General features: G+C 40.5%; 2 protein-coding genes across 4 annotated transcripts in view; both read right to left on the bottom strand.

Annotated features, from left to right (window-relative positions):
• Window positions 1-236: 236 nt before the first annotated feature.
• LOC141800589 (ependymin-2-like) lies at window positions 237-4,813 on the bottom strand. Its single transcript, XM_074683239.1, has 6 exons — window positions 4,738-4,813; window positions 1,141-1,175; window positions 935-1,060; window positions 635-818; window positions 464-551; window positions 237-387 (listed from the first exon to the last, which is right to left on the bottom strand). Exons 1-6 carry the CDS (start codon window positions 4,811-4,813, stop codon window positions 237-239), a joined length of 660 nt encoding a protein of 219 aa, XP_074539340.1.
• Window positions 4,814-8,511: 3,698 nt separating this feature from the next.
• pnpla6 (patatin-like phospholipase domain containing 6) overlaps window positions 8,512-27,411 on the bottom strand; it is a 58,535-nt gene continuing 39,635 nt past the window's right edge. Inside the window, exons 30-37 of one of the 3 annotated variants that reach the window (XM_074685493.1) lie at window positions 24,806-24,922; window positions 21,972-22,088; window positions 16,272-16,420; window positions 16,044-16,196; window positions 14,501-14,617; window positions 14,312-14,399; window positions 13,925-14,070; window positions 8,512-11,955 (exon numbers count right to left, since the gene is read on the bottom strand). In XM_074685493.1, coding sequence (XP_074541594.1) covers window positions 11,887-11,955; window positions 13,925-14,070; window positions 14,312-14,399; window positions 14,501-14,617; window positions 16,044-16,196; window positions 16,272-16,420; window positions 21,972-22,088; window positions 24,806-24,922 — 956 coding nt within the window. In that variant the 3' untranslated portion in view covers window positions 8,512-11,886. The remainder of the gene's footprint in view (window positions 11,956-13,924; window positions 14,071-14,311; window positions 14,400-14,500; window positions 14,618-16,043; window positions 16,197-16,271; window positions 16,421-21,971; window positions 22,089-24,805; window positions 24,923-27,411) is intronic. The other 2 variants (XM_074685508.1, XM_074685500.1) reach the window with 2 other exon arrangements.

Here is a 27,411-nt window from a genome sequence, read left to right as displayed (position 1 = left end):
GTGTTATTTTGGTTAAAGGGCGACTTTGTTAAAGTTTGATTATCTAAGGAGTTGTTTATGTTTAAAGCTTTTATTTTGAAGGGGCACAGTGCCTCAGTCAGCTTGGGGGAGGGTACTTAAGATTTCAAGAACCAGGTCTACAGATGACAACAAGCTTCATGGAGTTTATTAGACGTGAAGAATTCCTTCAAACGAAGCTCTCATCATCATCATCAGTGATCACGTTCACCAGGTGTTCACTCCACCTTCCTGCTCCTCTGAGCCAGAGACTTCAGGGCGCTGAACATGTTGTCTGCAGCCTCCGTCTCCTCCAGCTGAGCCTTGGCGCACATGAAAGGAGGGTGGAAGTCCATGGGGTTGGTGTTTCCCAGAACCCAGTTGAAGGTGCTGAAACAAAGGACGTAATCTCAGAAACGATGGATGGATGGAGTTGAGTGATCGGATACTGAAGTCAGATTCTCACCTCAGACCGAGCCATCCGGTGGCAGGAGTGTAGGCGGAGATGGACATGGGGATGCAGCCGATCTCAGTGAACACGGCTGAGTAAGTGACTGGACACGAGAAGCAGAAACCACCACATGTCTGTCAGGTCTGAGGACTCATCCTGATTCAGGGTCAATCAGTCGTCTCTTACCGTTTCCTGCCATGTTTCCATACCAGGTGTTAGTCAGCACCCCCATCCCCCAGGAGGAGGAGGAGCCCATGACCACCTGACCCATCAGTTTAGCATCAGAGGGAACTTGCATGGGGACGAAGTCCGCGTCCAGCTTCTTCTTCCTGCAGGAGAATCGGCTCCAGTCGATGTCGTAGTAGATTCCCTGAGGAGACGAAGAAAAGACACATCTCTTCATCTACAATCTTCTTTTTTCAAATCAGTGGATAAAACATCATCATCATCATCATCATCATCATCATCATCATCATCGCTACATACCTTAGAGAAAAACATGAGCTGGTCCAGAGTCTGGTTCTGACCGATCCCCACGCTTCTAAACCTCATCCTCTGACCAAAAGCATCGTAGCTGACGGTTCCCGTGGACGTCATGGCGTCAGGAGTCATCTGAAGGAGACGCAGCACAGAGTGAGGAGGACCAATGGGATGACGAGCTCGTTAAAGAGGGGTCAGACGATGAGACTCACCGTGGTGAAACCTCCGGTCATCAAGGGCGGAGACACTGTGGGAGAGCAAATCCAGATCTTTCAAACAGACCACAGAGGTGGGTGGGCGGAGCTACTGAAAGGCGCTGTGAGGACTATCTGTGTCACCATGACGACAGTGACGCCTGTGGTCGGAATCAGGCGTGAAGGACTTCATTTCCCATGAGCACCAACACCCACTGTCATCAAGATGGGACTCTTGCCAAGGTGTGCGTTTGTTTAAAGTGTCTGAAATATTTATGAAGGTGCTCACCTCGTTGTCAGAAGACCTGTTAGTCAGAAAAATTAAAAGGCCCTTTGGACAGAAAATCTAAAGATGCATTAGTCGGAAAATTGGAAGGCTTGTTTAGCTGCGTTTCCACCAAGCAGTCCAGGTCGGTTCAGTACGGTTTGGGACGGTTTGGGACAGTAAAGTCTCATCCCGTTTGTGTTTCCACAGCAAACTGTGCCCTCTCGTGGTGGGCGGCGTGTAAGCTGGATGCCGGAAGCCGCAGCTGGTAAACAATAGCGCGACGCCGTAGCAGCTTACCCCGCTATTAAATCCAACAAAGAAGAAAACGCGACACAGTAAACAAAGAGCAACGATGGAAGACATGCAGCATTTCGTCCTCTCTGTGATTTTCATGTAACTCTCTGTTACAAAGTGCAACCAAGCTTCGTTTCAGAGAAGTCTGTGTGCCGCCAGGAGAAATGCAGCCACTGTGTGTAAGTGACGATTCTTTTGACCAATCAACCGTCTGCAGTGTGTTGCTCCACCTCCCGAGAGCGGATCAGTTCAGTCTGGCACCCATACGAAAGGGTCCTAAAAAAGTGGGACGGCTCGTCTCGGTTTTTAGGGATCCGTCCCGGGATGAGTCTGTGGAAACGCTGCTAAAAGCGCACCGTACCGAGACGAACCGACCTGGACTGCTTGGTGGAAACGCGGCTTTAGTTTTTTAAGACAATCAGTAGGCCTGTTAGTTTGAAGGCCTATTAGTCAAAAAGCCCATGAGTCAGAAACACCAATGGTCAAAACACCTGTCGGTTTGATAATCAGAAGGCCCGTAAGTCAGAAAATCAAATGGCTTGTTAGTCGTAAAATAAGAAGACCCCTTTGTTAGAAAATCAGAAGGCCTATCAGTCAGAAAATGGGATGGCCTGTTAGTTTAAAGGCTGATTAGTCAGGTGGTATATAATTCAGAAAGCCCAATGGTCAGAAGGCCTGTGAGTCAGAAAATTGGGTTTGTTAAGCCGCGTTTCCACCAAGCAGTCCAGGTCGGTTCGTCTCGGTACGGTGCGCTTTTAGCAGCGTTTCCACTGACTTATCCTGGGACAGATCCCTAAAAACCGAGACGAGCCGTCCCACTTTTTTAGGACCCTTTCGTATGGGTGCCAGACTGAACCGATCCACCCTCTGAAGGTGGAGCAACACACTGCAGACCGTTGATTGGTCAAAAGAATCGTCACTTACACACAGCGACTGCATTTCTCCTGGCGGCTCACAGACTTCTCTGAATCAAAGCTTGATTGTTCTTTGTATCAAAGAGTTACATGAAAATCACAGAGAGGACGAAATGCTGCATGTCTTCCATCCATGCTCTTTGTTTTGTTTTCGTGTTTTTCTTCTTTGTTGGATTTAATAGCGGGGTAAGCTGCTACGGCGTCGCGCTATTGTTTACCAGCTGTGGCTTCCGGCATCCAGCTTACACGCCGCCCACCATGAGAGGGCACAGTTTGCTGTGGAAACACAAACGGGATCAGACTTAACTGAACCAAACTGTGACAAACCGTACTGAACCGACCTGGGCCCTGTTCTACGAAGCGAGTTCAGCCTAGCGAGATAGCCTTGGAGCTACCTCGCTGAGCTGAGCGTGGTAGCTGGAAATCTCGCTACACGGTTTTACGACGCTGGTTATCAACCTCATAAGTGGATCCAGCTAGGCAATGAGCGCGTGCACACATATAAGGCGGAGCCCGCTGCATCTGACCAATCGCGAACATGGAGCAGTCTGGAGCGTCAGAGAGAGAAGGAGCGCATACTTCACACAGGAGGAGCAGGAGGTGATCATGAAGAAGTTTGACGAGCTGAAACATGTAATTAACGTTAAAAGCAGCACTGTCGCTGCCGCTAAAGCACGGAAGGAGTGCTGGCAGAAAATTGCTGACAGTCTAAATGCGTAAGTGTAGTGGTGTAGTGCAAATAAAATCTTTTGTGCCATTATCATCCTGAAATAGCACTGTTCACCATGCACTTTTACTGTAACATGCACCATACCTAATTTATTTCTTAGATGAATTTATTCATTTGTTCATTCCTATCGTGTTTACATTTTTTGTGAGACATGTAGCCCACACGAGCCCTACATGAATTCCTGTCACAATTTTAATACGGGCGATAAAATATTGTCATGGAACAGAAGTGTTGGCATTGAAGATCTTATTACGGCAATGAGTGTTCTTCATTCCCTTTAACTACCGTTAGAAAGTGTTATGAACTACCAACCCCTCCCTGGAAAACCGCTAACTTTCATAAAGGTGGTCATCAGAAAAAGAGAGTGGGTCGGGCTCCGATGTCCACGGGATCCTCTGAGAACGGATACGCTCATTGGTCAGTGGGCGGGGTTTTAATAGTCCGTGAGTTCAATCTGGAACCTAACCTGCCCCGGAGCAGGTTAGCCATTTAGCGTACGTTGCCATGGAGACTCGCCTCGCTGAGGAGTGATCCCGTGTCGTAGAACAGGGAATCCGAAACCTATCCTCAAAGCTACCTCGCTAGGCAGGAATCCTGCTTCGTAGAACAGGGCCCTGGACTGCTTGGTGGAAACGCAGCTTTAGTTTGAAGGCCCATTAGTCAAAAGGCCCAATGGTAAGAGGACCCGTTAGTCTGAAAGTCAGAAGGCCATTGGTCAGAAAATCAGAAGGCCTGTTAGTCATAAAGTGAGACGGCCTGTTGGTTTAAAGGCTGATTAGTCAGATGGCCTGTCATTTAGAAAGCCCAATGGTCAGAAGACCTGTTAGTTTGAAAATCAGAAGGCTTGTCGTTCATGAAATCAGAAAGCCTGTTAGTCAGTATGTCACAAGGCCCATTTGTTAGAAAATCAGAAGGTCTATCAGTCAGAAAATTAGGAGGCCTGTTAGTTTGAAGGCTGATTTGTCAGATGGCCAGTAATCTAGAGAGCCCAATGGTCAGGAAATCAGTTGACCTGTAAATCAGAGAATGAAAAGGCCTGTAGGTCAGAAAATCAGAAGGTCCTTTGGTCACGAGGTTTGTTAATCAGGAAATTAGTCCATCTGTTAGTCGGTAAATCAGAAGGTCTGTTAGTCAGGAAATAGCTACCAGGCATGAATATAAACTGAATCCAAACTAGTTTTCTGACTAACTTGCCTTTTGACAATACAGCGGAGTTGTAGTTTCCATCATTACTACAAAATTTAATCAAGAAATCCTTTTCAGCAGAGTAAACACAGATCCTGTGTCTCATTGCTAAGCTTTGGCAGAAGGTGTGAGCGTCCTCAAAAGGATCTCTCAGTCTTTGTGCCGTATCACAAAATCCAGCTTCACCATGTGACCAACTTTAAACTCCTCAGAGCTAAACTCACCGCAGGGTTTGGGCGCCTGGCTGGCAGCAGCAGCCAGCAGCAGGGCGAAGCAGGACAGCACCTCGAGGACGTTCATGTTGACTGGAGAAGAGCTGAGAGCGCTCAGGGTGAAACACGCACCTTCATTTATACCTGCCGACAGCTGCAGGTGACCCAACCCGCCCCCAACGTGCCGTGACGTCCTCAGCTTCTATCAGCTGATGCTTCATGGAGATAAACGCTGCTGTACGCTGAAGCACAAAGATCACAACACCTGACTGAAACTCATCCTCTCTTTGCTCAGAGGGCATTTCTTTAATCTTCATATTTCTTATTCTCAGACGGACTGTCCCTTTAAGAGTCTCCTCATGGTGACTTTATAATCTGAGTCTGGACTACAGTTGTGAATATTCCCAGAGAGAGTAAACCCACCTATCTCTCCCAGCCTGTGTTTACCTGGCTGTGGTCAGGTGTGCGTCCTCTCATAGAGCTAAAAAAAGGTCAGAGCTTTGGAGAAAGTTTGTTTTTCCACGTGCAGGTCACACCATCGCACACAGAGGACAGAAAGAATCAGGGCAAAATGTCGGCTGTGGAAAATGTTTTAAGGTGGTGTTGTATCACTGCTGCTCGGAGAAGATAAGATATTTTTTTTTATCTATTTATTATTCTTTTTTTTTTTTCTAGTTATAAGCCAATTTTTCTTGTTCCATTGGCAGATTTTTATTACAAGTAGTTCAGACCTCTTTTTTTTTGCTCAAATAAAGAAAAAACAAGACAAATTTTACTTAATAATGAGACACAAACGGTTGCTAGGCGCTACCCGGGTAGCTGCCTGTTGCAGCAGCTCTCTAGTCTTTGTCCGTTTCTTGTGGTTTTTTCGTCTCTTTTTCCTCATCTTTGTATTTGGAGTGGATCATCACTTTGTATGGTTCGTTGTCGGTCACGGACACCAAACTTTTTGTGGCTTCAGTGATATTTTTTACTATTTTTCTCCTGTGTTTGTCTGGAGATCCTATGTGTAACCATGGCTGCATTGTTTACATGCGAAATTAGCTGTTAGCAGCCTGTAGCATGTCAATGCTAACTAGTGTAGGGCTTGATGATTTCCCTCGAGGTGAGGAGGAGGAGGTGAGGACGACGTGCTGGTTCTCGGATGTGAGCTGGGAGGTGACGACGTGGACCTGTCCTTCCATCCATCGTTGTTGGGAACGTGGGATCTCGCTCCGGGGGATGGATGAGCTAGCTGCGCTAATCCAGCGGCATCATGCTGTTCACGGACGTGGCTGACGGAGCTGACATCGGACGCCGGCGCCACATTGGAGGAGCTTCGCCTGCTGTGAGCAGACAGGATCCAGGAGACAGAGACTGAACAGACTGCTGGGGAGGCTCAGTCCTGGACCCTGTGGAGGTGGAGACTGGCTGGGCTGGAGAGTGGTGGACGAGTGGTGGACGGGATGTCGTCATCTAATTTCTTATGGACATTCTTGCACTTTCTATACTCTTTCTTACTTTTGTTTTCTTAAATGCTGCGGTGACTCCTGAATTTCCCCTCGGGGATAAATAAAGTATTTTCTATTCTATTCTATTCTATTCTATTCTAAAACTTTGAGACATTTTAAGGCCATCTAAGGCCATGCATTTGGATTCATAAATTCAATGCCTTTAAAGACTTTTAGGGATCCACAGGAACCATTAGACCGGGCATGGGCAAACTACGGCCCGGGGGCCACAAGCGGCCCGTTAAACATTTTAATCCGGCCCGCCGAACTTGAAAAAATTAAATGAATAAACCTTGTTTTTTTTTTTGTTTTTTTTGATAATTACTCCACGTTTGCTCTTTTCTGACCCATCAGCCCTTCTGTAAAGATGAACGGACCTAAGAAAAGGAAAGTGGACAAAACAAAACTCATTGAAACACATGGAAGTGCGCATATGCCCGCGGATAAGATGGAGTGGATCGTCAGCGATCTGTTACTTCTAAAAAATAAAAAAAGCTCAGGAACATGTCTGTATAAACCTTGAAGGTGAGTTATTTGTCTAATTTTTATATAGAGACGTTCACATTTAATATCAAAATTTCACACAAACAATTTGGATACAATCTTTTATTATTTTTTGTTTTTTCTTTTTTAAAACCAGGACAGAAAAAACGTGTTTTTCTTTTTTTCTGTAATTATGTTTTTCTGTTTTGGTTTTAAAAGAGAAAAACAAAACGACAAGTCCTTTTTTAAAAAAAAATAAATAAATAAAATAAAATTTTGTTTTGAAACAGAATAACGAAAGCACGAACCATACACAGATTAAAATCCTATTATAATTCCATTCTCTCATATTCTAATTTTAATTTCAAAACAAAATCAAAACAGCGAAAAATAGTTATTAGTTTTCGTCGTTATCCTTTTTCCGATTTTGGATTCTAAAACGGATTTGGAATGAACGAATGATACCCTGATAGTTACTAAAGCTCTCCATCCATCTGCTCCTGGTCCGGCCTCTTTGACAAATGTTAGAACCAACTGTGGCCCACGAATCAAAAAGTTTGCCCACCCCTGCATTAGACCATCACAGAAAGATCTCGTACCAGGTTCAGGACTCATTGGAGAACACCAAAGTCTGCCTATAGCCCCGCCCCGTCTGTCCAATCACAGTGAAGGGGGTTTGTGGAGCAAGGAGCCTTAAAGAGACAGAATCTAAATGAAAGTATTTCAGACAGAAGCTGAAATAAGGGTTTTCTAAAACAACAAAGAGAGAAAAACTGGATTTTTTTTAAAGCTGTAAATCACATCAAGATACTGGACAGAAAGAAGTGAGACAAAAATAACAGCACAGTACCCTCTCTTTAAGGTAAAAACCTAGAGTCTTCTATTTATTTGTGTTATTTTGGTTTAAGGATGATTTTGTTTAAATTTTATTATCTAAGGAGTTATCTATGTTATTTTGTCTTGTTTTAAGTTAAAACTGTTACACTTGATATGAGCCACATTCACCTGGTCGGTCCAGAATAAGAGTCTTGTTAAAGAAAATAAAGGTCTGAATTACTTGGAACTATTAAAAAAAAATTAAATGTTATCATTTATTTTTAGATTTGGGACTATTACCAATCATATTAAAATTCTTAATATTTTGTAAGAATTTTAGAAATTAGTTTAAGACATTTAAGACAAAAAAATCAGCCAATGGGAATAGAAAAAAAATGCTTGAAAATTTGCTAAAAAACTAAAATAATGTCTGAAAATAAGACAGAAACACTTGATAAGACTTCAGATTTTTGATGTACCTGCTTGCGCTCCACCCAGACACAGACACTGACACACATGTATTGAGGCCCAGAAAAAGTTGATTCTTTTTTTTTATTTTTTTAAATCCTGCAGACCCCACTTTTAAAGAGACAGCGGCTTAAACAAAGCGTTTTAGATGGGAGCTGAATCAAAAAACCAGGGTGGGAAAATATGAAGAATTTTTGCAGGGTGTAGAAAAAAAGCCTACTTTTCCTCACCCTGGTGTTAGCTGCTGTCTTTTTTTAGGCTACTTGACTCCACAAACCCCCTTCTCTCTGATTGGCCAGCCCTCCTGAGGCCTGTGGGGGGCGGAGCTTTCTCTGGAACTCTGTGCAGCACTTACGCTATATGTTTATATATTTTTTCAGAACAATCAGATTTTAATCAGTTTACAGATTCAGGGTTTAAAAATCTTAAAAATATAAGGAAGCAGAATACCCCCTCTTTAATCGTTTTGATTTCGCTGCATGCTTGATGTGCTTCACAAAGGTGAAAATCAGAAACCCCAGACACCAGGTGAAGTTATGCATATTCTATTTATTTTCATATGCGTATTAAACGACCGTCACTGTTTTAATTCGTAGGGTTCCCGTCACGTTTCAGGGAGGTTTTCAAGTAATAAACCAAACGTCATCTGAGCAGAGAATAGTTCAAATATTTCAGTGCAAAAACAGCTAAAGCCGAGTGATTTAAATAAGACAACCCCCCCCCCATGCTCTCTCCCACGCTCGTTTTTAAAAAAAGAAAGCATTTTGAAAAAGCCAGTAGTTAACATAAATAAATAAAACCAAACAGGATGTGCAGAGAGGAGACTCTTCTTGTTTCGGCGGAGGTTCCCTTGATTTGCAGCGAAGCATCAACTTACAAACGTCACCTTATATACATATATCAGTATTAACATGGTGGATATTATCATCACTTAGTTTGTTACAATTTCTACAAGAGGTCCGTGTTAATTAAAGTGTTAAAAGTCACAGGTGAGGGAACACTGCCTGTTTCAGGTGATCCAGTACTCAGAGTTTCTGTAATGTTGCGCTCACACCAAATGCAGTTATGTGGTCCACGTGGATATGAACGCGTGAAGGTTTTGTGGAGGAACTTTCAGCAGGAACTAGGAAGTTTTTGAGGGGCAGGAACTAGGGTCTAAAAGTTAGTTCTGGGGTAGCTGATCCACCCTGAGAAACATCCCTGCTTAGGGCAGAGGTCCACAGCAAATTTTTCCTGATTTGTGGAGTACCCACATTGTTTTTTTTTTTTTGTATCCCCCCTCGCAGCCACTTAGGCCCCGTTTACACGACGCCGAAAACGGTCGATTCCGCAAACATTTCGTTGCGTTTTGGCCTTCCGTTTAGACGAGACCACGTTGCGTTTTCAGTGAAAACGCAAACTTTTGAAAACGCTCCCCAGAGTGGAAAGATCTGAATCCGCTCCTCCATCCAGCTTCGTGTAAACACAGAGCGGAGCGTCTCAGGGTGAAACGCTGACGTCACCGCATGCGCACACGCAGTTTCAGGTGAAGGCTCCACGCTCAGCCACATTTCCAGTTGAGCCAGTAGGTGGCGGTAATACGCGTTATGGTTGGATTGCAGACCGTCTCACACAACAAAACGGCAGAAAAAGAAAGAACAGGAGAAGTGACTTGTCCTCCTGGAGTCGTATGAACGCGGATCGTTTTCACGCCGTCCTCATGTAAACGCGGGTGGCTTTTGAAAACGCAAAGGAAGAATCGTTGTGGGAGTCTCCGTGTAAACGGGGCCTTAGTCTGGAGTGTCTGAGAAAGATTCATCCTGCTAAAGGTCGACAATCAACACGGTCGCTCTTTGAACCAAAACACCGGTCGATCTCTGCGTTTGAAACGGTTTTGCCACAAACACTAGATCCATTTCAAGTGTTGATTCAACAAATCCATCTGCATGATTGAAATCAACACGGGCTGCACACTGACAACAATAAGCCACAGGAACCAGGACTTACGAAGTTCCTGGAACTAAATAGTTGGTAAGCACCTTGTACTACCACTAAAATCCAGAATATGCTCATATTTTTTTGTTGCTAAGCGCTGCCCCCGGTTGTGGCTCTGTCTTCTTTGTCTGTTTCTTGTTATTCTTTCGTCTCTTTTTCGTCATTTTTGCATTTGGAGTGGATCATTACTTTGTCTGGCTCATTTGTTGGTCGTGGACACTAAACTGGTTTTGTCTTCAGTGATATTTTTACTATTTTTGCTCCTGTGTTTGTCTGGAGATCCTACATGTAACCATGGCTGCATTGTTTACATGTGAAATTAGCTGTTAGCAGCCTGTAGCATATCAATGCTAACAGGTGCTAGGCCAGATGTTTCCCCACAAGGTGAGGAGAAGGAGGTGAAGAGGTGATTGCCTTGTCCTTCCATCCATCGTTATTGGGAACGCAAGATCTATCTCCAATAAGATGGACGAGCTAGCTGTGCTAACAGAGGGAATACCAGAGGGCAGAGTAGCATCATGCTATTCACAGACATGGCTAACAGAGCTAACAGACTGCTAAAGAAGCTCAGTCCTGGACCCTGTGGAGGTGGAGGCTGGCTGACTGGACAATGATGGACAAGCTGTCAGCATCTGTTTTCTTATGGAGCTTTTTACACTTTCTATACACTTTCTTACTTTTGTTTTCTTGATTGCTGCTGTGACTCCTCCTGAGTTTCTGGCTCCATTTCCAGTTTCTTCCTGTTCTTGCCTTCGATAACTGACTATTGGTGGGTTAGCACCAGCACCAAAGCGCAAATGAAGGAGGCTGCTACCTCCTGTGGGCTGTTAATTTTCCGCTGTGCTGCTGTTGCTAAAGATAAAGAGAGAAGAAGCAGTTTTCTTTGGTGTGAACGCAACAAGAATTTATCCATGAATTTTAAACTTTTCCTGACTTCCTGTTGGATGGATTCTTCCAGGATGCGTAGAAACTTTGAGTACAGTTTGTGTGACCTCAGCACGAGCTCACGCTGTTTTCTTGTAGTGTTGTGACGGTGAAACGGCGGCTCCCTCCGTCATGTTCCCGTCTCTCTGCGAGGGAATCAAACACTGGTTGTGAAGGCATCGTCTTGATCTCAAACCAAAAAAAAAAAGCTGAAACAAAAACCTTTCACACGCGTACACACTCGCTGAAAACACACCTTCATCCTTGATCCTGTCTGCCTCCAAGCTCACACTCTTCTGCTCTGGGTGAGTTTTAGATAAATGAGATACAAACAAAACCTCTCAAAGTCTCTTGTTTAATTCCTAAACTACTCAAATCAGACATGAACTCTTTCTAAGTCTCGTGTTAACAAAAACTGGTCCATCTCTCTTTAACCTACTTTGGATTCTACGTGAACGGCTAATCCTCTGATCCTGATTCTAAACTTTCAGATCGTGAACGTTTTCTGTCTTCAACACTCATCCTAACACACACACACACACACACACACACACACACACACACACACACACACACACACACACACACACACACACAGGCACCACTTGATCAGTTCATGGACCAAACGCAGAACAAACAGGGATCACAGAGCGCAGTGAAAACGTTGGGATCATCAGGAAGGTGACTGTGGAGATTTCAGAGTCTTGGTTTGGCAGGGTTGGGACTTGGCAGGAAGGGACTCTGGCAAAGGTTCAGCTTCATGTGAAAGCGATGATAAGAGACCTGCGTGAAGTTCATCTCTCCGTTTGAGGAGTGGAATATTCATTTTTCTGGCGGTGGGGTTGGCAGGTGAACAGACGAAGTCAGTGAGTTTTGACTTTTTCAGAGTTACAGAAGTTTCAGGAGCTGAGCCACGTGCTCAGGTCTCCTGGTGTGTCAGTTTCTGGACCCCGGTTTTTGGCCCTTGTTCCCGTCTGAAGCCCCTCTGCTCCTCCGTGGCCCGCTGTCAGCAGTCGGAGACTTCAGATGTGTCACTTGTGAGTTTCCGGCGTTGTCTCACAGATTTTTCCTCATCCTGTAAAGAAAAGAATTCCGAGGTGTTCACTGATTTTTCTCCACTGACCCTGATAAAAACGATCTCAAAGCTGAATCTCATTTCTGGGAAAGTTTTGGGAAAAACAGGATCTACACAGATCTTTCAAGGCCCTTACTACCCTTTTAAAGTAAAACCAGATTTCTGAGTTTGATGTTATAAAGACTAAATTTGATGGTTTAGGAATCATTAAAGTTCTGTGATTAGAGTTAATGCAAAAACTTTCTTACTTTTTACCGGTGCCTGGTTGCAATACAAAGTTCCTGCCAGATGGTGGCGACAGCATGTCTGATAGCTGCTTGCTAACTACATTCAATAACAGGAGAAGAACACTGAGTTTGTCTGACAGGTTTTGTCTGGCATTTGCCTGAAATCTGGCCAAAGGGTAAATCTTTTTCTAGTAGCTTCCTTGTAGCTTCAAAAAAGTAATATTTAAAGTAAAGATTTTTTCTTACACAGACACTGACACTAAATAAAATCATGATTTAACAATTTGTTGAACTGAATATGTATCACCTCTTGCAATGAAAATCATTTTTTAAAATTCTTTGAATTTCAATTTTTGACATTTTAACATTTTTTGTAAATTAATGCAAGTTTTTAATTTTTTTTTGCAAATTTATTTTTTTTAACCGCATATTTTTGAAAAATCCTTTTTATTTATTTATTTTTTTAATTTTTACATTTTTTAAATGGAGGAACAATTTAGAATAAAATAATTTAATTTTTGCAAATATAAAAAAATTGTCAAATTTAAGAAATTGTGTGTTTTTGATTTTTGGAAATTTCAGTAATTTCATTTTTATTTTGGAAAATTTTGCTAATTTTTGACTTTTTGGCGTTGATGCAATCTTTTATTTGTTTTTGATTTTTTTTTTAAATTCTGTGCATTTTGGAAATTACTTTTTTGCAGTTTGCAAATTTTTTAATGTGTCAATTTTTTTGAATGTGAAGCAAAATGTTGAAATAAAATTATTTTTTTGCAAATTTACAAAATTTTGTCAAATTTAAGAAATTTCATGTCTTTTGGATTTTGCAATTTTTTGCAATTTTATTTTTATTTTGGAAAATTTTGCAAATTTTAAAACTTCAAATTTTTTGGAAAATTTCACAACTTATTGAATTTACATAAATTTAGCAAATTTATAAAATTGATGACATTATAATTTTTTTAATTCTTAAGAAGACATCTCAATATATATGAAATAAAAAAACTAAGACATCACATGTACAATTCTATACACACAAAAAACTTCCCGTTTAGATAAAATTTATAAAATTTTCACCATGTACATAATTTTCTTCCTTTTTTTGTTGTTTTTTATTCTGAAGATAAAGTAGACTCTGTGGCTCCTGAATGACTTTAATCCAGGTGAGCTGAAGCTAAATTGCTCTTATAAAGAAAAAGTTGCAGACCCCTGGCTTTGATATCTTTTTTAGTTGAAGCAGGAGAAGCCAGGGGAAGTTTTGATGCCTTATTTATGTTTGTGGAGGGAAGTTTGTGGATTTTTTGGCAGTTTGTCTGGAAGATTTCAACGATCTCATCAGCAGGTCCCTCACTCTGATGAGCTGCTTTTTCTGGTTTTAAACCAAAACTTCATGTTGCTTGAACAGTAAAATCTCAAAAGCTGCAGACAAAAACTAAAAGATAAACATAAGTCAAGTTGAGGAAAGGTTTGTGAAGGTAAGTGAATCTTTGGTATCTTCAAGTTGAAGCAGTTTTAAGCAGAAATGCAGAAATTCATGTCAACGGGACAAACTTTGTTAAAAATAATGAAGCTCTAATCCAGCCTCTCCCCTCTGGAAACAGATCCAATACCTCATCCTAACTCATCGACTCATGTCCCCTGCTGAGAAACCTCGACACAAAGAGCTCTTTGTAAAGTTTTTATGTCAGTAAAAAGAAGTCAGGGGTTTAAGTGGGGACAGAACCAGGTCCTGGTCTGCTTACAGCCTGGAAGACTCCGTTCTGGCCCCACTCTCCAGGGGAGTGGTCCTCAGGATCCTCTGCCTCCTCCTCCTCTTCCTCTCCCTCCTCCTCTCTCACCGTGTCCATCCCGTCCTCCTCGTACTCCGTCAGACAGTCCGACTCCTCGGCTGCACAGAAAGATTTAGAGCAGATATTACTCAGAGGATTTACACTCGGTCTGAGCCTCCGGGTTTAGATAGCCCCCATAAAGCATCAGCGACGTGTGCGACGGCGTTTCAGCAGAACACAGCAGGTAAGAGCTACGACCGGTTATTTACGACATGGATTAAATCTGACACCACCTTAAAGGGGCGCAGCAGAAGTGAGGGCTGTAACGAGGAGCTTTAACATGACGTGTCACTCACTCACCTTCTGCAGCGCTGTAGCTCTGGACCGGCTCTATCCTGGAAACGATCTCTGCTAGGTCAGTGAAGTCGGCTCCGGGACACGCACACAGCTAAAAGAGGAGATACCACAGTGATCAGCTGCTGACAGAGCTGTGATAACGGACAGAAACGGCGTGGGTGAACGTGTGTGAGGGTTGAACTTGTCTCTCACATCCGTTCTCTTTCCGTCGTTGTAGTCGGCTGAGCGGTGATCCTTCAGCATGTTCTCGATGATGTCCCCTCGAGCCCAGCCGGTGAAAAGCAGCTTGCCGTGCTGGAAGCCCACATCCTGACGAGCCGAAAACAACTTTTAGGAAGAACTCAGACACATTTTCTCACAGCTGTGTAAATCGAAATAGGTTAAAGGCAGGTTAAGGTAAAATTCTGACTTCTAGAAAAGAAATCTGCTCATTTACTCCTCGGCCACTTCAGCAGTTTCACCTGTTCAGCTGCTTGTTAACTAAATTAATCTAATTAATATAGGATTTGTAATTAATTCATCTAATTAATCACATTTATCTCATATCTGCTTAAGGTCCCAAATAAAGAATCTTAATTTTAAGACATTACAAAATTGTATAGCATGACTAGTCAAATAAATTCATGAGAGGAGAAGATTTGTAGATAAAATAAAAAGTAGGGGTGTGCCATATCATACCGTCTATGACAGGGGTCAGCAACCTTTGCTTCTAAAGGAGCAATTTAGCCTCAGCTCACCTGGATAAAAGTCATTCAGGAGCCACAAATTTAACTTTATCTTCACAAAAAACTAAAAAATTGTCTAAAATTCTAAACAAAGTGAAAATCTAGTCAATTAAAATCAAATCAAAAGCATTTTTGTGATTAAAAAATTGTGTTCAATTTTAAATAAATTTGCAAGTTTAAAAAAAAGGGAAAAAATGAAATGTCATTTATCTTATAAATTTGAAAATTAAAAAAAAAAAATTGGCAAATTTTCCAAAGGTTTATAAATATCAAAAAATTTGCAAACTTAAACAAAAAATGTGCAAATTTTTTTTTAAGATTTTAATGCTTCCAAATTTGCTGAAATTTCATAATTTTGCAAAAAAAGTAATAATAATAATGCAATGTCAAAATTTTGCACAATATTCAAAAATTTTTTAAATAATGAAATTTTAAAAAATCATTTTTAAAGAAGAAAATAAAAAATAAATGTATAAAAAAAAATACTGAAATTTGCAAAAATTTGCAAATATTTAAAAAAATCATAAAATTATTTTTCTAAATGTGTAAAAATGTTAAAAAAGAAAATAAAAAAAAAAATTGGCAAATTTTCCAAAAATTGAGGAATTCCTTTCTAAACCTGAAAAAATGTCAAAAAATGAAATTACAATAAATTCCAAAAAAAAAAAAAAAAAAAAAATTGCAAAAATCCCCCAAAATTAAAAACTTCATTTCAAGAGGAGATGCAAATTTATTTTTAACAAATTGTTTTTTCTTTTTTTGTTTGTTTCGCTGCTCATTTAATTGACTTCTAACTTGGACATTTTAAGTGTTGGACTCAACGCTTCGGTTTTATCTGTTTTTTATTGGTCTGCTTAAACCCACTTTTAACTTGAACTTTCCCCCATATCATCATAAATATCATCATCGCAAATTCCCTTAAAATATTGTGATTTAATTTTGAGGTTATATCTCTCACCCCTGCGTTTAAGTGACAAAACCAAATTTGTTTAAGATGGTTGGACACTCACATAGATCTCATCAAACTTCCCGAAGTCCATGGTCTTGAATCGGTCGATTGGTGGTCTGATGTACTCGCAGTACGCGCTCTTCTTCACGACCTCCAGCTGACGAACACACGAGACGTAGGCCAACCGAGACTGGATCTCCGCCATGTCTGGAACCTGCAGACCAGGAGAGACGGGAAGTTTTCCAAAAACTCTGAGTCACAAACGGTCCCCGGTGTCTCCACAGCTCACCTTGACTTTCTCAGCCCAGGGGTTGATCCTCTTCCACAGCAGCCACCAGCCGGACAGGGAGTCCCCGTAGTTACAGAGGTCCGTCTCGTCTTTGCTGCCCACGTCGATGGCGATGACTGTTCTAGCGCCCATGTTTCTCGCGATGTCGGCTGTCGGACGTGTAACGTGTACGCCGGCGCACAAACACACACAAACAAGGACAAACATGGCACGAGGAAATCCAGCAGCGGAGATGGTAAGACAACAAAACGCCAGTTAATGCTTGTTTCAATCAAACAACTTAGACCATAACCGTCCAAACAGACTCACACAACAAAACCACTCTTTTAGTTTTTGGATAAACTCTGAAGAGTGGTAACCTCGTGTTAAATTAAGTGAGCATTTTCGTGGTGTGAGTCTATTTAAAAACAGAACCAGGACGACGTCCAACAAGCCCAAAGCGCTGATCCAAGGAGCCAAGAACGACTTTAAATTCAGCCGATGGAGGAGAAACTCTCCAGGCATGAGGGGCGGATGTAGACTTCAGCAGACTCCCTCTTCCTGGATCAACGTTTGGGCTCAGAAGGAACCATTTCTCACAAACCTCTGAAATGTTTTAGGTTTATAAGATAATAAGACAAAAGTTTTTAACTTCAGTCCAGAGCTTTGTGAAACCTGGTCAAGTTTTTCATAAAAACACCAAAACAGACACAGGGGAGTTTTCATCTGCAGACCAGAATAAAAGCTTCAAACTGTTCAAGTCCAACATCCAGGATAAGAGCAGTGACGTGAACTTTTTGTCTGCAGCTTTATTTCTTAGCAGTCAGCAGATGAAAAACGTCTTTGGAGAGGCTCTTTAATTCCCCTCCCCTGGCTTTAACAAACATCTTGACTTCAAAAACAGCTTCAGGGTAATGAACACAAAATGTGTGGCTGGGCGAGACAGCAAAAATCATTTTAACACTGTTAAATGAAGATATTCTTCTATTTTCCCACCTGGCTGTTTTAGAAAACCCTTAATTGAGCTTCTGTCTGAGCGCTTCGTCTGAGCTGCTGTCTCTTTAAAGGAAGGGTCTGCAGGATTCTCCTGAAAGGTACGTCACTTCTGTGTCATGTGTGTCAGTGTCTGTGTCGGCCTCAGCCCCCTGCTCTGCCTGGATGTTGGTGTTTTAGGTGTTTCAGGATGTTTCTGGGTGGAAAGTGAGCATGTACTGCAAAAAACTCAAATCTTATCAAGTGTTTTTGTCTTATTTTCAGTAGAAAATGTCTGTTAAGACTCAATATGAGCCACATTCACCTGACCAGTCAAGAAAAATGTCTTATTTTAAGTTATTTAAAGACGAAAATAAGGTTTGAATTACTTGTAACAAGTAAGACAGCTTAAGCTCTGCCAACAGATAAAGAGAAAAGTTACTTGTATTAAGACAATTTTTTTTTTCCCATTGGCCGTTTTTTTTTTTAACTTGTTCCAATTAATTCAGACCCCATTTAAATCTTTAAATATCTTAAAACAAGACACCTTTTTCTGGGCTGACCAGGTGAATGTGGCTCATATCAAGAGTAATAGGAAAATTTTAACTTAAAATAAGACACAACTAACACCAATAAATAGAAGACTCTGGGTTTAAATCCTTAAAGAGGGGGTGTTAATTGTGTTAATATTTTAGTCTTAATTCATTCTGTCCAGTAGCTTGATGTGATTTACAGCTTTAAAAAAAATCATTTTTTTCTCTCTTTGTTGTTTTAGAAAACCCTTATTTCAGCTTCTGTCTGAAATACTTTCATTTAGTGTCTGTCTCTTTAAGGCTCCCCGCTCCACAAACCCCCTTCACTGTGAGTGGACAGAAGGGGCGGGGCTATGGGCAGACTGTGGTGCTCTCCAATGAGTCCTGAACCTGGTATGAGATCTTTCTGTGATGGTTTAATGTCCTCAGGGTTCCTGTGGATCTCTAAAAAGTCTTAAAAGGCATTGACCTTAAAATGTCTCAAAGTAATCTTTAAATTTTTTACAAAAATATTAACACAAACTAATATGAGCGGTTATAGTCCCAAATCTAGAAATAAATGATAACATTAATTTATGTTTTTATTAGTGCTGTCAGGTGATTAAAAAAATTAATCTAATTAATTACAGGATTTGTAATTAATTAATCTAATTAATCACATTTTAATCTCATATCTGCTTAAGATCCCAAAATAAAGAATTTGAATTTCAGGACATTAAAATTACATTAAAATACATTTAAAAATAAGGTGGGAATGTATACAACACATTTTTAGGTACCCTGAGGCATAAGGAACAAATGAAAAAAGTTTTATGGTTCTATCTTTACAAAATCTACACAGTCCTGCACCTAAGATAAGCTGATTTGATTTTTAGGACGGTTTTTGCTTCTGTCACATTTTTACTGGATGTGATTTTCACTGCAATATGAACTTCTATACTTCTATGAGGTCAGGAGAACCAGGGCTAAAGGCTAAAAACTGTGAGGAACTATGTACAAAACACTTAATTCAAGTCTTGGATCAAAGAAAAGTGAAGTATTCTCAGTTTAACATGCTCTGAACACACAAACTGTTGCTGATTGGTGCAGAGCAGCCCCAAGCTGAAACATGACACCAGGAAGATGGAAGCAAATTTTCAAAGAATTCTTTAGATTTAAATACTGGACAAATATCGATCATTCAGGGCTTGTTTAAAGCAGTAAAGAGTGTAGAATTATCTGTTTTTTACAGAATTGAGCTAGAGCAAACGGTTGATTTTCTGCAGATTTTCAAAAAGGATATTTGTAAATGCCAGACATTTGAAAATAAGTGTGTCTTTGAACGCCCCACGGGTTTTGGATCCAGATTAATCTGCGATATCTTTATAACGCATTAATTTGCGGTGTAATTAATTGATCTAATCAACGCATTAAAATGACAGCCCTAGTTTTTATTTTTTAAAAGTAATTTACCAACTGGCTCTTGTGGTAACATCACACAATCACAGTTTGGGTTGTTTCAGGATGTTTCTGGGTGGAGAGTGAGCGTGTACTGAAAGAAACTGAAATCTTATTGAGTGTTTCGTCTAATTTTTAGTGCTGTCAAAATTAATTTATTAATCAGATTAAACCCATCATTTTGATTAATCTGATTAATTAATTAATCACAATTAACACATCTGCTGTGCAGAATGTCTGAAACTCCCTGGAATTTTTCGTGTGGACACATTCACAGTAACTCTGCGTTGATTAACCCCACTTTATCTCGTCTGACTCTGTAACTTAATAACCAGACTCCTGACGCAACTCTCTTAGTAGAGCAGGCCTCGAATTTCCCATGAACTGGAGCCTGGGGTGATAAATCTGCTGAGAGGTAACAAAAATGTTTCCTGAACCGTCGCCCAGCCCAACATTTAAGCGCTCATTTCAACAGGAGAAACATCTCTCCCACAGCAGCCTGGTGTCCTGGTACAAAAGTCCAATTTAAGAATCAAAAATCAACATTTTCTGCTTCAAGTTTAAAACTATTTTATTTTTCAACTTGTAAACCTTTTGACACCAGGCTGCTGAAGCAAACACCAGGTTTCCCTCCTCAGAGTGAGAAACTGTCTTTGTTTCTGCTCTTCAGGAAAGTCTTAGTAAAGGTTTAGGTGCTCACATTTTCCCCATCTATGAACACACACTGCCTCAGTCTGATACAGGTCTTTCACAGGGTAGGGAAAGGCATTTTGTAAAATCTTTATTAGGCCTAATTCACACCAGATCTGTGTCCTTTACGTCTCTATCCTTAATCATTTGATTTTTAATATTTACCTCCTTTGATGACTTAAGATAAAGATATTAACCAGGTGAAGATGTATCAGCCAGACTAATGAACCGAAAGTTTTTTAAAGTGTTTAAAGCCTGAAAATAAATGATTAGCCTTCATATTACTACAGCAGGAACATTTGCTTCATTAAAAATATGACGGCAATGAATTAATGAAAATAAATGCTGAGTGTGCAACAACTCTAATTAGATTCCACAATTTATCACCACAGTAATCGATGGATTACTCAGTTAATCGTCTAAATAGCTAACAGATTCCTCAGTTATTCACTAGATTAATCAATAGATTACTCGATTTGTCTACAAGATCATAAATATATCTCTTGATTAATCGCCAGCAGAATAAACAATAGATTTATCGCCTGAATTGTCAAAAGATTTCTCTATAACTCTTCAGAGTAATCGATAACTACTCGATTAATCGCTAAGATAATCTATACATAACTGGATTACTCGCCAGCAGAAAAATCTATGAATTACTTGATTAATCATCAGAATAATTGAAGGGTTTCTTTATTAACTGCCTGAGCTATCAAAGAGTTTCTTGACTTCCATTATTTGCATAAATGATGGAACTGCCGGAATAATTGATAGATTACTCGCTTTTTCACATGATATCGATTATCGATTAATGACCAGAATAATCAATATCTTACTTAGCTGCCAGAATAATTGATGGGTTACTTAAGTAGTCAATAGGTTACCTGATTAATTACCAAAATCGATAGGTTCCTCGATTATTCACCAGAATAATCAATAGGTTACCTGATTAATTACCAAAATCGATAGGTTCCTCGATTATTCACCAGAATAATCAATAGGTTACTTGATTTATCACCAGAATCGATCAATCACTAGAATAATTGATAGCTTACTTGATTAATTGCCAGAATGATTGAAAGGTTACTGGATTATTCACCAGAATCGATAGGTTACTCAATCTATCACCAGAATAATCGATAACTTACTTCATTAATCACCAGAATCCACAGGTTACTCAATCAATCACCAGAAGAAGCGATAGCATACATAGTTTATCAGCAGGATAGCTGCCTGATTACTCAGTTAATCACCAAAATAACGGTTGATTGCTGGATTGCTTACCACAATAATGGATAGACTACTGGATTACTGAAATGGCATGTTAAGGAAGCCCTATTCCACTTATTTTGTTATTTTGTTGGTTTGTTGTTGTACTACTCAGTACATTTACATGCAGAAATCAGACTATGAACTTAGTTTGTGCGAGAATGGACTACTGAAAGTCGGACCAGGATCGGACAAAGCGTAGCTCGACTGACACACCTAGATAATGTGATTTCTATCAGACTGTGGCTGGATTTGGCAGGTCAGTCTCCGCCATCGTCCTCAGAAAGCTGCTTCCCCTTCAGGTGAACAGAAACTAGTTTGATACGCAGCTTTGATGATCTAAAAGGATTCAGCGCTGCCTATTGAAGCGGAGTGAGACGTTCTTCACCAGAAGTCTAATTCTCTTTCCTGCATGTATAAATTTGAGGCTTTGTTGCTCCATCATCCAGCAAAATAAAGAGTTGTGTATCAGAGACTGAGACGGAGCTGGAGTGGAGCCAGTGTGAGTTAAATATTGACTTCAACAGACGGACCGGAGACGGATCTGGTGGTTGATTAAGACTGAATAAGTCTTTGCTGAGGATGTGAGTAATATGCTTCATGTTAAGATGGGGAAAAATACAATCACTCCTCCATTCCAACCTGTCCCCCCTCCTTGATGATACAGCCGACATCTACATACTTACCCAGCCCCTAAAGATCATGAAAAAACACCTCAAATCCTCCCCCTCTCCCCTCTCTCCACCTCCCCCCTCTGTGGTGGAGACGGAGGGTAAAGAGTTGGTGGGATAGTGGCTCAGAGGGCACCACCTCTACTTGCCTGGCAGGTTGTTGATGTAGCCACCGTCCATTAGCAAGTTTCCGTCTTTGGGGTCACAGAGAGGCGGCAGATACCCCGAGAGGGTCATGCTCGCTCGCACATAGCGCCACAGAGAGCCTGACACACCAGGAGGGTGAGGAAGGAAGGGAGGGAGGAGGAGGAGGAGGAGGAGGAGGAGGAGGAGGAAGGGGGGATAACATCTCAATAATGTTTGCTGTAGGTTAGTGTCGACACAGATCGCAGTCCAGACTGGCGAGTAGCTGATTCCTGCGCAGGTGAGGACTGCGGCTCTGCTCACCTTTACACTCTGTTGAGCACCACTGCAAACCTCGTTACCTTGCACAGAGAGCCTGAGACTTCTGCCGAAGGTAAAAAAGTAAATGGCAACCATCGCAGAGCACCAAGGCTGTCTGGATCTCCAAACTCTGTCACTGATCCGGGGCTTTACAGCATGAATCAAGCTTCTCTACGTTCAAAACTCATGACCAAGGGTCTCCAACCTGCAGCTCTTTGACTCCTCTGCAGTGGCTACTTGTAGCTTTAAAAAATATTATTGAAATAAAGAATAGTTATTTTTCTTTCAGAGGGTATTGATGATTAAAGACACTGACACTAAATAAAATCCTGTGTTAACATTTAGTTGAACTAAATCTTCATCCCATCTGTCAATAAAGCCTGCCACCGCTCTACTTCACCTCCTACAACATCAACAGCCCACCAACTTTCCATGCACCTGTGGCTAACCTCAAGTTTTACAGCCCTGGGAAGATAACTACATCTACAAAAAGACTCATCTGGAAGAAAATACTGATTTTAATTCTGTGTGGATGGATTCAGTTGACTAAAATGTGTTAACTTAATTTGCTCGATATGGGAAAGATATTAGCTCAAGACAAAAAATAAGGCGTTGAGTGATAAATCAATGTATGTTACCAATTTCAAGTATTCTTTTTGAAAATTTTAATTTTCTATTAATTAATTCATTTAATTTTCAGTTTTTAAACCAATTATACAATTTTTTCAAATTTCATTTTTTTCAATTTTATTTACTTTTTTTTTAATTTTTCAATTTTATTTAATTTTTTTTTTTCAATATTGCAAATTTCTTTGTATTTAATTTATGCAAATGTTGGAAATTAAAAAGAAAGTTTTTTTTTTCTAATTTTATCAATTTAAATTTTATAGATTTAAAAAAAAAAACTTGAAATTTTAATTTTTTGGCAAATTTATAAAATTTCCTTTTTAAATTTTTGCAATTTTTTTAGAGTTTGAAAATGTTAATTTTCACAATTTTTTTAAATGTCAAAATTGTTGAAATGTTTTGAAATTTTCTTCAATTTCAATTTTTTTTTTAAACTAGCCAATTTGTTTAATGTATTTTTTTTTTTAACTTTTTTTTTTTTTTTTAATTTTCAAAATCGTTTGAAATTTTAGACAGTTTAATAAATAATTTTTATTTTTTTATTTTTTAAGTTCCTGGAAATTACATTTTTTTTTACATCTCATGTACAATTTCATAGATTCAAAAAACTTCTCACTATACATTTATTTCCTAGATTTTAACTAGTTGTAGAAATTTTTTACTTTCTCATCTTTATTGTGTGGATAAAGTAGATTTTGTGGCTCCTGAATGACTTTAATCCAGGTGAGCTGAAGTAAAACGGCTCCTATGAAACTAAAGGTTGCAGACCCCGGCTCATGAACATTCATATTATTAAAATTACTTAACGTAATATATATGTACTCAGTTTATCAGCGGCGGATGTTGTGACAGTGATTGGAGATCCTCCCCGGTGAACATGGCAGGAAGCGCCCAGCCTGCCCACTGCTGCAGTCCCGCTCAGAGGCAGCAGGGGGCAGGAGCAGGCTGGGCGCTGCATGGATTGGAAGGATAAGGAGCACCACAAAGAAAAGCAAGGGGTGCAACTGTGCGTGAGAGAATGTGAATGAGAGGAGGAACTCTTCTGCTAAATACTCATAAAGGAGTTCAAACCATTTGTAAAGATTCTGTTCGTATGGGAGCTACAATGTGCAACAGCAGGATCCAGAACACATTTCCCTAATGATACAGGAGGAGGAAACACATGCCATCAGTATATATTCATGAGAAATATATAGATAGGCTCACAGTGTTTTGCATGCACATAGAAGCAAGCAAAGCCAGGGAGAGGACAGCTGTGTGGGTGAGGCTGAACGTTCCTGTGGGCAGAGGTGGCTGAAATGAAAAGGGAGACCTCCTCAAGCTGCTCGGACCAAAGGACAAACACGTTTAGGACCACTGGTTCACACGATGAGAGGAGACGGATGTGATGCTGACATGGTGCAGCCCTCCGCTGAGGCACGAGAGTCACATTCAGCAGCCTCCCTGTGCTCCGCGGCTAACACGTTTGATCTGAGCTACCTCAACGTCGCTGACAGAAACATAAATAAAGAAGAGTGGTGCACGGAGACTTCTGTGAAACACATTCAGAGCTTTAAAGGTATAAAGGAAGGTTAAGCTATCAGAAGAGGAAGCCAGACCATCATGCATCTCTTCATACGTCCAGATATGTGTGGGTCTCGTAACAGTACGACAACAAGCAGGGGATTAATCAGTCTGTGTGAATCAAAGAAGCTAGGAGGAGGAAATGATTTGGTGTGAGGTGAAGCTCTGATTGGCTCAATCCTAAACCATCTTTGGTTTCTAGTCTTTCCTTCCAAACCATGGGCTCCCAATGCTCACCTGGTCAGTGAGGGTTAGTCGTAAGGGGGAGGGGACAAAGAAAGGAGGGATGTCTGAGTGGCTGATGCTCCACTCAGGGATGAGGGCGGTGAGCGGGCGTTTAAGATCTGACCTGGGACATTGTTAACATAGCAACCATCCACAAGCAAGTGGCCATCCTTGGGGTCGCACAGGGGAGGTAAATAGGGGGTGTAGGAGGCACTGGCTCTAACATAGCGCCAGACGCAACCTGTCAGGGAAATGGAGATGGAGAAGGAGGTACACATCAAATACGAGCAGGACCCCACATCCCAGATGGAAGAGGTGAAGAGAGAATGCTGAAAAGAGAGGAAGAAGGGAGCCAAAAGATGGACTGAGGAGATGAGGACAGAAAGAAAGAGAGACTGACAAGACCAGGGATGCACCGATCTGATCCTGGGACGTTTCAATACTGACTCGAAAGATAGATCAGATATCGGTGATACAAAGCTGATCCATATGACAGATCTATTCAGTTCATTTCTATGCTCTATGCTATGTCCTGCTGAGGTTTACAGTGAAACCGTGATCCCTTAAAATAATAATAAAAGAAAAGGAAAGAAAAGAAAATCCTGTAGTTACTGAAAGTATCAGTATCAGTATCATCTGCATATAAAGTAACTGAGAACGTTAAACTGATACCGGTATCAGATCAAATCAATATCTTGTACTCAGGATTTAAAAAGTCAGATCGGTGCCTCCCTGCACTAGACGAGAACAGAGAGTAACAGACTGAAGAAATGAAGACAGCGGCTGACAGAAGCCTCCAGGACTGAGACAGAAAGGAAGTCACTAGAAACAAAATAAACAGAATCGACTCGTGCAGATGGTTTCTTACCCGGACTGCCCTGGTTTTGCTGTAGTCACGCCCCCCCCTCCCTTATGTCTAAATAACAACCACAGTGGCCTCCCCACAATCCTCAACTATGATTGGTTACCATGCTGTTTGGGCTGAGCTGCAACAGACTGGAATTAACATCTGTTTTATGTATTTCATCTTTTTATTTAACCAGGTTGTTCCCATTGGGATGAAAAACCTTTTTTTTTAGGAGACAAAGCGCAGTCAACAAAACAAAAAACTACGGATTAAAATCTATGAGTCATTCTAAGAATCAAAGGTTCAAACAGCCGAGCTAAAAACGTAAACTTCTTTAATGACGATTAAATTGAATGAATGAATAAGAGCACATGAACTAAAAACTGTTAAAGTTGAAGTATTCTATAAATAAACTTATTTGTCGTCTCTTTTTCCTCATCTTTGTATTTGGAGTGGATCATTACGTTGTATACTGGTTTTGTCTCCAGTGATTTTTTTTTAAACTTTTTTTTCTCCTGTGTTTGTCTGGAGATCCTACATGTAACCATGGCTGCATTGTTTACATGTGAAATCAGCTGTTAGCAGCCTGTAGCATGTCAATGCTAACTGGTGCGAGGCCTGATGTTTCCCCACAAGGTGAGGAGAAGGAGGTGAGGACGACGTGCTGGTTCTCAGGTGTGAGCTAAGAAGTGACGACATGGACCTGTCCTTCCCTCCATCGTTATTGGGAACGTAAGATCTATCTCCAATAAGATGGACGAGCTAGCTGTGCTAACCCAGCAACAGAGGGAATACCAGAGGGCAGAGTAGCATCATGCTATTCACAGACATGGCTAACAGAGCTAACAGCAGACACCAAGGCCACATGTGAAGAGCTTCACCTGCTGTGAGCAGACAGGATCCAGGAGACAGAGACTGAACAGACTGCTGAAGAAGCTCAGTCCTGGACCCTGTGGAGGTGGAGGCTGGCTGACTGGACAATGATGGACAAGCTGTCACCATCTGTTTTCTTATGGAGCTTTTTACACTTTCTATACACTTTCTTACTTTCTGGAAATAAGGCTGATATCGGCTCATCCCCAGTTTTTTGAATTTATTCAGGGGATGTGACATCAAGTTACTACATTGTTGAACAAAAACATTTTACCCTCTGCTTCCAGCCCAGCTTATAAACAAAGACAGAAATGAAGTATTTAGATTTGAAAAAAAAAAGATGTTTTTTTGAGCAAAAAATTGCAGTTTAAAAATGATTTGACAAAAAGTTTTGATGCTTTTGTGAATGGTTTTTGCTCTCCAAACAAAACTCAAACACCCATTCTTAGTCAAATTTTAGGGGTGGGAGAAAAAAATAAAAAAAAACAATATATCAGGATTTTTTTTTTGACAATATCAAAATCATGATTTTTTTTTTCAAATACAAGTTCCTCATTTCAGTTTTTGTTTATAAACTGGATTGTCAAAAAGTTCCCCCTTTTCTCCAGCAGAGGGCGAAATGTTTCTATCTGATTCATGTGATGTGATTTTTTTGGGAATATATGGCTCCTGATATAGTCTGTTGACATCATCATCATTTAACTTTTTCACGTGGTCTGGTGTTAAAAAAGCAAATTAAAAATCCCAAAAATCGTAAATATCAAAGAATCACAATTTGAATTGAATAGCATATCGTCCTAGCTCTTTTAAATTCCTGCATTAATGGAGAAACAAAATGGATGTGGCTTATCAAATCCACCAAACTCATAGATTAAAGACCAGTTCTTAGTACCCAAGCTAAGGTAATCGGTAACATGTCTCTATTTTTTACTTATCATCAAGGACTCAGAAAGAAGACGACTCAAAATAAAAAATAATACAGGAAATATGTTACATGGAAATTCACGGAG

Source organism: Halichoeres trimaculatus, unplaced genomic scaffold, assembly GCF_033239565.1.
Source record: "Halichoeres trimaculatus isolate MK-OKI-2021-1 unplaced genomic scaffold, fHalTri1.1 fHalTri1_scaffold_2, whole genome shotgun sequence".
Lineage (NCBI taxonomy): Eukaryota > Metazoa > Chordata > Actinopteri > Labriformes > Labridae > Halichoeres > Halichoeres trimaculatus.
Note: the sequence above shows the minus strand (reverse complement) of the source record. Positions and strands in the feature narration are given on the sequence as shown.

Coding starts and splice junctions, on each gene's coding strand:
- LOC141800589 (XM_074683239.1), bottom strand. CDS start 4,813: ATGAACGTCCTCGAGGTGCTGTCCTGCTTCGCCCTGCTGCTGGCTGCT. Junction 819..934: donor AGCTCATGTTTTTCTCTAAG/GTATGTAGCGAT, acceptor TCGTCTCCTCAG/GGAATCTACTACGACATCGA. Junction 388..463: donor ACCGGATGGCTCGGTCTGAG/GTGAGAATCTGA, acceptor CCTTTGTTTCAG/CACCTTCAACTGGGTTCTGG.